This window comes from Bos grunniens, chromosome 25 (genome assembly GCF_055505025.1).
Source record: "Bos grunniens cultivar Pamir isolate PY7600 chromosome 25, Bosgru_T2T1.0, whole genome shotgun sequence".
Lineage (NCBI taxonomy): Eukaryota > Metazoa > Chordata > Mammalia > Artiodactyla > Bovidae > Bos > Bos grunniens.
Window position 1 is genome coordinate 6,395,717 of NC_141189.1, and position 9,822 is coordinate 6,405,538.

Sequence of the window (9,822 nt, forward strand, 5' to 3'; positions counted from 1 at the left end):
TGGTTTCACTGCTGAGGGCCTGGGTTCCATCCGTGATTGGGGAACTAAGAGTCCACAAACCTTGTGGCACAGTTTTAAAAAAAAAGACTAGGATCAATGAGTTGAAATTACAGGAAAGCAAATGTTTAGTTGAACTTTTTGCAAGTAGAACTCTCCATAAGTTTCTTTGTATGTGATTGTTGAATGAATTCATTGGGAAGAGTATGAGGTTCTTGGAAGCCAAAACAATTCTGAAATGCAGATGCCACATCCCAGCAAGCCACCAACCACACTGGTTAACTTTATTTGCTGTGTGGTCTTTTCTCTAGTTGCTGAGAGCAGGGGCTCCTCCCTAGATGTGCGCCGTTTTCATTGCGGTTGCTTCTCTTATTATGGAGTACAGCCTCAATAGTTGTGCACGGTGCATCGGCTGAGTTGCTCTGCAGTATGCGGGATCGTCCTACTTCGGGACAGAACCTGTGTCTCCTACATTGGCAGGTGGATTCTTTACCACTAAGCCACCAGGGAAGTCCCAACTTGTGTGCCTTTTGAGGGATCAATCCCTTATTTACAGTTAGTCCCTAATTGCAATTGAGCAAGAGCCGGGGTGGGGGGAGGAGGTTGATAACGTAGGCACGGGCCTCCGTACCGAGTGCTGCGACACCAGGTGCACCTATAAGGTGACATCAGAGATCTCTGTCCAGGAAGCTTAGAACCCACAGAGGCCCAAGGGCACAGCTACTTCAGCTGGATGCCGCCGGGAGAGAAAGAACTGAATCTCGGGTTTAGAGGGCTAAGTGTGGAACTCCATGTTCATAAACGGGGACCGAGTTCCCACGCTGTGACCAGCCTGAGGATCACAGGAGAACTGGCCTCAAGTCCAGGAGGGGGAACCGAGGTCACCGCGCAGAGCCCACGCCTCTCCCTGGCCCGGCGAGAAGCTGCGGGGTGCGAACACCGCCAAGACTTCGTCTAGTCGGCCCTTTATTAGTTTAAAAAAAAAAAAGGAGTGCGGAAAAAAAAAGGGGGGGAGGTGCGGACTAGGTCCCCGGCTGTTCACGTTGCGGGGGCTTCTCTCCTCTAGTCCCTGCGGGGCAGGAACCTTCGGCGAACCCGAGACACCGAGATGCAGAGAAGACCTCCCGAGTTCCTAGAGGGGCCTCTGCGGCCCCTCGCAGCTCTCCGCGGGCGGAGCTATGACGTACTTCCGGCTGCGCCGGCCGCGGTGCGCGTTGAGGTGTCCCAGCGGCCCGAGCGGCTCTGACTCACGGTGAGCCTCCTGGTCCACGGTTCGCGTGGCGGGCGGAAGAGGGAGTTTCCGCCGAAAGCGTGCGGGGAGGGACGAGTGGATTAGACAGCTGTGGCCTCTGGGGACTCCCCAGACCGGTCCTGGGAGGGAGGTGGGAGGAGGCCTCTGTCCCTACCTAGGCCCAGATGGCGGAGGCCTTTGCTCTCGTGAAAGCATTTCCGCCCCTGCCCCCACCCCCGGGTTTAACAAGTGAAAGTTGGTCTCTTTCGCGTTACAAAGCAGTTTTTTTCTGCCTTCGGTGAGCCCAGTCGCCAGTCAGCTAGAACAGGGATGTTTTCTCTTATTTCCCGGGCTCTAAGTAGGCGGTCCAAATTCAAGGCTAATTGATTTAAGAAACTGAGCCTCGGAAGTCTTGTGTATTGTCTGAAATATGGGAGGGACTAAGTCCGTTGGGCATTGTTCAGGTTAGAAAGTACGTAACAGGCATCTGCTCAAGTTTAGAAACCCATTTTAGAGGGCCGTTTACTTACAGTTTGTCTAGAGAAAGGTGATCTGGTGAGTGAGGTACTTAGAAACTCCTGTTATAAAAGGAACAGTTGGAAGAGTTGTGAAGAAAAGAGTTAAGCAAGACAACTGTTTTCAGGTGTTGGAAGGCTACTACGGAGAAAGTAAGTTTTGGACTAGGAGCGAACTAGGATCAGTGAAGAAATAGAAAAAGTGATGCAGAATTTGGCGCAGTTTAAAGAAGCAAGAAACTCAGAAAACTATCCAACAGTAGAAATCTGTGCCTCAAAATTATCAGATTTGCCTGCGTAGGAGTTTTCAGTTACAAAAGGGTAGCATTTTAAGGGTAACAGAGGAGCCTGGTGGGCTGCCGTCTATGGGGTCGCAGAGTCGGACATGACTGAAGCGACTTAGCAGCAGCAGTGGCCGCAACATTTTAAAAGTTCTAGGAGGAAAAAAAAAAACATTCTAGCAGCAATAGGTAAATCCCATTTAATTGTTAGAATTTATAATAATAACTTGGTTCATTTATGCCTGATCTTCTAGAATGGGATTTGGGACACTTTTGGGGGGCGTGTAAGCTTTGGGAAATTGGCCTAAAGGAGGGGAAAAAACTCGGAACAGAATAAACACTTCTGCTTGTAGACTATGAACTTTTGCTCTTTGGCCCTTTTGTGCTAAACAGTCTAGATAGCTTAAAGAAGATAGTTCATTGTGGTTGAAGACAATGTGAGTAATGAAACCTCTGTTTTCTATTCACATGCTTTTTTATTTTATAAACTATTTATTGAGAAAAATTGAGAAGCCAAGATCTGGAGGGCATCCCTAAGTGAACCTTTAGACAAACTCAGCATGACCAGATGTTTGGTCAAGACCAAATACTGGCTTTGACAGGGTAAGGGTGGGAATAAACCATTATCAGATTAAAAAAAAAAAAAAAATTCTTTACCAGTCTGACAGGTGGAAGAAAGAGGAGAGACAAAGGACAAGGAAATCCAAGAGGCAACAGGGACTGAAATCCTTGAGGCCTTGTTTTTTGTCCTGTGATGATTTTGGCTTTTACTCCGTATGAGACACGAAGCCTTGAAAGGTGTGAACAGAGGAATGATGTGATCTGATGTATAATATTTTATAGACAACCGAGACTTCCTTGGTGGTCCAGCGTTTAAGACTCTGCGCTTCCACTGCAGGGGGCTTAGTTCCCTGTGAGGGAACTAAGAGCCTGCATGCTGTGTGGTGGGGCAGAAAAAAGAAAAAGGCACCGATGATGGACTGGGACAGCAGTGTTGGAGGAAGTGAGATGTGGTTGAATTCTGAATCTCTTGGGTGTAGAGCTAACAAGATTTACTCCTGAATTGTGTGTAGAATGTGAAAGAGGAGTCAGGAATGACCAGGGTTTTTTTGCTCCAGAAAACAGAACAGTAGAATTGCCATTCACTGAGATGAGTAGCTTTGGAGGAATGATGGGAAGTGCAGTTTTGGACACGTTAAGTTTGGGAAGCCGCTGGACATGCTGGTGGCAAGGTCAAGTGGGTGGTTGGTTGTAAGAGTCTGGCGCTCAGAAGAGAGGTCCAGGCTGGAGAGTGTGAATTGGCGAATGTGAATAAATAGATGGTAATTAAAGCCACGCAACCAGATGATATCAAGGAGAGTGAGTGCAATTAGGAAGAAGGCTCCAGGTGCCCAGCCTGCCACATGTTGGCCTTACTGAGGCATGAATTTGAATTGCGGGCACTGCAAAACTGGTGTGCTACAATAAATCACTGAACTACTGGGCTCAGTTACTACTGACGGTACTCAGCAGTAACATTTAGGAAAACTTTCTTCCTAAAGTGTTTTGCAAAGGCAATGGTTTGATGTAGTGGCATCTGTGTTTGGATTTGCTAAGTTCAGGGTAACAGTTCCCATGTGAACGTGATGCAGGACACACCCTGTTTAATGCCTCCTGTGCCGAGTTATAACCCCTAGTGTCTGAATTTCCCAGGCTGAATCCCAGAAGCTGAGCCACCCAATGGAGAGTCCCTCTGTTCTTGGGGTGCCCTCCTCTGGCCAGAGTAGGAAATTCTGTAATAGTTAAGTTAGAGTTGTTCCTACGTGCTAGAGACAAGACGGCAGTGCTTCCCTGCTCAGTTTTCAAGTAACCCTCATCCTGGGAGCTTCAGTGGCATACTGACTGCAGAGAGCAGCATAAAGGAGTGTTCAGTGCTGACTCTGGTCCTGTGCAGGAACAGTGGTGCCTTGTAGGATGCTTCAGAGTTGGGGTACCATAGAGGGGAGTTCAGCTATCATCCCTAGAATTCTGCACGAATTAGCAGCTGATAATTACCAACTTTCTCATAAAAGCGAGGTTGCATATTGAGGTTTCATTCTTAGAACTCCATTTCCTGTATTTTTAATTACCCAAATTGATCACAGAAATAAAGGGGAAGAGTCATATAAAATATGTTTTAAATACATATTTCCCAAATGTGTAAAGCTAAATACATGATATAAAAGCTGTAACAGACATGTACCTTTGTTGGAAGGTTCTGCATGGGCTGGAATTGGTGCTTTTTTGTTTTCCTGGGTTGTTTTTTGTTTTTTTTTTGAAGACCATAGAATTTGGGCATTAGAAGTAAAATCTATCTTGGTTTGTTAAAAACTGCTTATGATCCTTTAAAGATTTTATGATTTTTCTAGTTACAAAAGTAATATCCACTAAAGAAAATTTAGGAAATGAAAAAGACTTTTAAAAATTGAACTCATACATAATTCTCTATCCCAGAAATATCAGTTAGTGTTTTTCCTTTTTTCCTTCATGGTGATTATGTGTATATTGTGTGTGTGTGTGTGCGCACGATATTTCAGGTGCAGTCAGACCAGATCCATGGAGGCTGACATGCATGTTAGAAATGAGCATACTTTGCTGCATGGCTCAGGAAACTCAGACAGGGGCTCTGTATCAACCTGGATGGGTGGGGTGGGGAGGGAGGTTCCAAAGGCAGGGGATATGTCTTTGGCTCCTTATTGAGACTGTTGGAATTTTCCTTACTCAGATCCAGTATAAGAACACATATATGACAGAAAAGATGCTGCTTAGAGTTTGAAAACATGCTTGTCAGGAAGGCCAGTCATAAGCATGTAAGATTAATTAACTTACGGAGTTTTCTTTCAGAGCATATTTAATAATAGGGTGATTCTGTTGTCGATTCACTTTCTACTTTTCCGTCTCCCCCTTTCTCTGTCCCCTACTGGTAATCACTAGTTTGTTCTCTGTATGTGTGGGTCTGTTTCTTTTTTGTTACATTCACTGGTTTTATTGTTTAGAGTTCACATGTAAGTGACAATGTACAGTATTTGTTTTTCTCTCTCTGGCTTGTTGCACTAAGCATAATACCCACCAAGTCCATCCATCCATGTTGTTGCAGATGGTTCCATTCTTTTTTATGGCTGAGTAGTATTTGCGCACGCACACCCCTTTCTAGCTGTTCATCTGTTGATGGTCACTTAGGATGCTTCCATATCTTGGCAGTTGTAAACAATGCTGGTATGAATATTGAGTGGTTTAGTCTCTAAGTCGTGTCCAACTCTTTGTGACTTCATGGACTGTAGCCCACCCACAGGCTCCTCTTTCTGTGGGATTTCCCAGGCAAGAAGACTGGAGTGAGTGGCCACTTCTCCAGGGGATCTTCCCCACCCAGGGATTGAACCTGGATCCCCTACATTGCAGACAGATTCTTTACCAACTGAGCCACCAGGGAAGGCCCATGTATATTTTTGAATGAGTGTTTTCATTTTCTTCAGCTAGCTATGCAAAAGTGGAATTGAGCCACAGATCACTCTTTCAGAGAATGAAGACAAAATCAGATCAAAACAGAATATTGCTGAGCTGACGCTAGCAAGATTTTTGATAGTCATCGTTATATGGTATTTTTATAGTGGCTATAATTTCCACAATTTTTTAGAGACCAAAAAGCATACTTTTTCTTTTGATAATTTTATGGTAATCATATTTTCATAGGTTTAACGTGTAGCCCTAAAGAACCAGAAACCCACAGGAACCAATATTCCTGCTCCACGGAATCCTGTCTGTAGTGACAGCTGTTTCTGGAGTACCTCCGAGATGAAGGTGCTGGGCATGGCCACAGTTCTGGGCCCTAGGCCTCCACAGGAGCAGGGGCCTGTGATTGTGAAGATTGAGGAGGAGGAAGAGAAAGGGAAGCGCCTTCCCATGGAGATATTCCGCCAGCGCTTCAGGCAGTTTGGGTACCACGACACCCCTGGCCCGCGGGAGGCCCTCAGCCAGCTCCGGGTGCTCTGCTGCGAGTGGCTGCGGCCCGAGATCCACACCAAGGAGCAGATCCTGGAGCTGCTGGTGCTCGAGCAGTTCCTGACCATCCTGCCCCAGGAGCTCCAGGCCTGGGTGCAGGAGCACTGCCCAGAGAGCGCCGAAGAGGCCGTCACTCTCCTGGAGGATCTGGAACGGGAGCTGGATGAGCCGGCACCGCAGGTAGGCCGGGGCGCCCTCCCCCGCGAGATTGAGAGCCCAGCGGACCAGGCAGGGGTGGGTGTGTCCACAATGCTGAGAGTGACTGACAGGACCTTCCGCCGAGCTAGACCGTCTTTCCTCCTGGTTTTCTTCTGTTATCCTGTGTGGAATTGAGGGATTACCCTTGGGAGTTGAATGGAATGGAGGGTCTCTTTTCTAGAGGTTCTACATAGCTGTTCTGAGATTTTCTTTCATTCTGGTTCTTAAAGTGAGCTGTGCACAGACCCAGCCTTTCATAATTGTCTCTAGGTGTCCCCACCTCCCCGTGAGCAGAAACGGTCATGGGAGAAGATGTCACCCTCAGGAATGGCGGAGGAGTCCCTGAGCAGCCCGCAGCTAGAGTCTGTGGAGACCAGTCACAGATACGAGTCCTGGGGGCCCCTCTACATCCAAGAGACTGGTGAAGAGGAGAAGTTCACTCCCGCGCTAAGGAAGGTTCGAGGTAGGACCATCTCTCAGGCCCCGGCTTGGTGCCCCAGGCCTTTGTGGTGGAAGAAACAGTCATCCTCATTCCTGATTGTCAGGAGGTCCCCTGGGCTGACAGGCAGAATGAGTTCCTTTCTTCCCTCAGGTGTGTCTCAGTCAGTCTTGGTGTGGGAACAAATGACACCCTTGAAGGGAGAGCTGAAGTTTGGTAAGGGGACTGTTCACGGAGGTGAGGGCAGGTTGAATGAACTGATAAGAGATGGTGCTGGTTCATTTGTTCATGACTTAGCGGCCCTGCTGTCATCAGTTTTCAGTGTGGATTTCTCTTTTTCTCCTTTTCTGTGTGTGGATGGGTAGGTGGACTTTTAAGAGGGGTGACTGCTTAGTGAAATGGTCTAAAAAAGCTTAATGACTTCAGTCAGATTTCAAGAGTTGCTTTGTAACTGAGAGAATGACAGGAAACATGTATTGATAGTTTAAATGATGAAAGTTAAACCCTCATAGGAGTTAAGTACTGTCATTCAAACTACCAAGGATCTGGGATTAGAATGATTATAAATGGACCAAACGTTCTCTTTTATTGCTATTAAATACATTCAACTTCTGTGAGAATCCGAATTTTGTGAGTTTGCTATTAGCCTCTTCGCCCTTAATTATGCTTTTTATTTCCTGCTACCAACTTTGACCCTTCTACAATCTTTCTTTCTTGTTTCTTTCTGCCTGAACATCACCCAGCTTCTTTGTTGCTGTCTCAGTATGCTTAGTTTTGCCTGAAGTTTTGCCTAATTTCCCTCTATATATGAAGTTCTCCTGGCAGACAGCGCTGTGTACTGCTCATGCCATGATAGCTTCTGGTAGGGGCTTGCATGAAAGTCTGGCGTTGTAAACTAGATCTGATAATGACCTGTTTGTCTTAAACGTGATACTGTGACTTTGTAGAATGGTATTTGGTTACCCCTTAGAATCTATCAGTGTCACCTGATGGTTCTGTTTCTCATTTAGGTTTTTTTCTCGTGACAGGAAGCAACTGACATGTCCTTATCCTGCTTATTGTTTCAGATCGTAAGTCGAAGACCCAGAATGAGGAATCAACAGATAAGGAGGGAAGTTCTGAAGAATCTCATGCAGAAGGATTCAGAAGGGATACACTTCCCATGATTATCACCGATAAATGTGAGGCCAGGTTAGAAAGGCAGTGGGTAAATCCAGAAAAGGAAAGAGGAACAAAAACCCCCCTCCAAGACAAAGGTTCTGCTAAAGGTAGAGAAGTAGTGACTAAACCTGCCCCGGGAGAGAGACGTTACATATGTGCTGAGTGTGGGAAGGCCTTTAGTAATAGCTCCAACCTCACTAAACACCGGAGAACACACACTGGGGAGAAACCATATGTGTGCACCAAGTGTGGGAAGGCTTTCAGCCACAGCTCCAACCTGACCCTTCACTACAGAACACACCTGGTGGACCGGCCCTATGACTGTAAGTGTGGGAAAGCCTTCGGTCAGAGCTCAGACCTCCTTAAGCACCAGCGAATGCACACTGAAGAGGCCCCTTACCAGTGTAAAGATTGCGGCAAAGCCTTCAGTGGCAAAGGCAGCCTCATTCGCCACTACCGAATACACACCGGGGAGAAGCCGTATCAGTGTAACGAGTGTGGGAAGAGCTTTAGTCAGCACGCGGGTCTTAGTTCTCACCAGAGACTCCATACTGGAGAGAAGCCGTATAAATGTAAGGAGTGTGGGAAAGCCTTCAACCACAGCTCCAATTTTAATAAGCATCATAGAATCCATACTGGGGAAAAGCCCTATTGGTGTAGTGATTGTGGGAAAACCTTCTGTAGTAAGTCCAATCTTTCCAAACATCAGAAAGTCCACATTGTAGAGGGAGAAGGATCTTAACCATCAGGTACGATCTTTTGGTGGTTTTTGTTTTTCTTACTTTAGAACGTGAATGCTAGAGATAGCCCAATAATTGCAAAGTTAACTATGGAGTAGATTTTGTTTGTTTGACTCAATGTGAAGGGGATGGAGTGAGAGCTCAGGCAGGGACAGGGTGGGTTCCTCACCTGCCCACCAACTCACTGGGGCAGGGTCCCCTCACCACACTTGACGTCCCATACACCATGCCGGCATTGCCTTTTGTATAGTTACACTGCTGTGTATCCAGTATAATTAAAGAAAAAGCATTAAAACTGTTTAGCTGTTTTAACATATACTCAAGATTATGACTTATAAAGAAATGAGCCATGTTGAACACAGTTTAATCTGATTCAGAATAAACTTTAAAAGTTCTTGTAATGCCTCAGGACTGTTATTGTAAAAAAAAAAATGTTAATCAACCCTATTCTAGAAAGAGGAAGCTTCCTACTGGTTTTGCTTTTGGAAAATTTGGATTTGGGGTAAATAAAACTTTGAGTACTTGCGAATGTGTGTTAGGAAGTTGCGGCCACGTATGTAGAGCAGCTGCAGCTTGGTCTTTGTTGTGCTTCTCCTACATACTGAACACTGTTTCTTTTTTTGTCTTTGGGAACATTCTGTCAGCCTCACATCCTTTTTGGTCTTGTGTACTCTGTCTCTGCCAAAGTCTGAAAATCTTGACTCCTTGAGACACTTCCTTCTGAGTTCCAGAAGCCAGTAGTAGAGTATGATTTTACCTTAAATCAGTCGACCTTGTCTTTTCCCTGTGACTGCAGACTCTCTGGTTTCAGGTGTGGCTTTTGGCCAGTTGGTCCTCCTGTTACTCGGAAACCCGACTTCACTCTTTGCTCCTGTTGGTTGCTTATCTTTGTGAGTTTTTTTCCATCTCTTATTGGTAGTCACTGAAATGTCTCTTTGCTGCTGCAGCTCTAGCCTTCACGCAAACCTGTCATGCCAGGATTGAGGACAGCAAGGAAGTGTCATGTCTAGTACCAGTTCTGATCGCAGGAAACTGCCTCACGTGCCATCCTGGAATAAGATTAAACTACAGGTAATGAGTCCTTGCACCAGCCAAATATGTTAGGGCGGGAGGTGAGGGAGTCATTATTGAAAAAGATTCAGCAGTGCTTGGATATGGACAGATCCTCAGGGAGGCCCACAGAATTAAGTGACTAGGCGCAGCTGGGTGTCTTTCTGGCCCCCACTGGAGCTGCTGGTCCAGA

General features: G+C 46.1%; 1 protein-coding gene across 5 annotated transcripts; it reads left to right on the plus strand.

The window, feature by feature from the left end:
* The first annotated feature begins 1,203 nt into the window (after window positions 1–1,203).
* On the plus strand, window positions 1,204–8,980 carry ZSCAN21 (zinc finger and SCAN domain containing 21). Of its 5 annotated transcripts, XM_086374089.1 has the most exons (5): window positions 1,204–1,896; window positions 5,516–5,638; window positions 5,733–6,221; window positions 6,510–6,702; window positions 7,746–8,980. In XM_086374089.1, exons 3-5 carry the CDS (start codon window positions 5,835–5,837, stop codon window positions 8,579–8,581), a joined length of 1,416 nt encoding a protein of 471 aa, XP_086230215.1. In that variant the 5' UTR covers window positions 1,204–1,896; window positions 5,516–5,638; window positions 5,733–5,834; the 3' UTR covers window positions 8,582–8,980. The 5 variants fall into 5 exon arrangements, with proteins under 5 accessions (XP_086230215.1, XP_086230213.1, XP_086230212.1 ...); XM_086374087.1 differs by lacking the exon at window positions 5,516–5,638 and having other exon boundaries at window positions 1,204–2,213; XM_086374086.1 differs by lacking the exon at window positions 5,516–5,638.
* The last annotated feature ends 842 nt before the right edge of the window (window positions 8,981–9,822 follow it).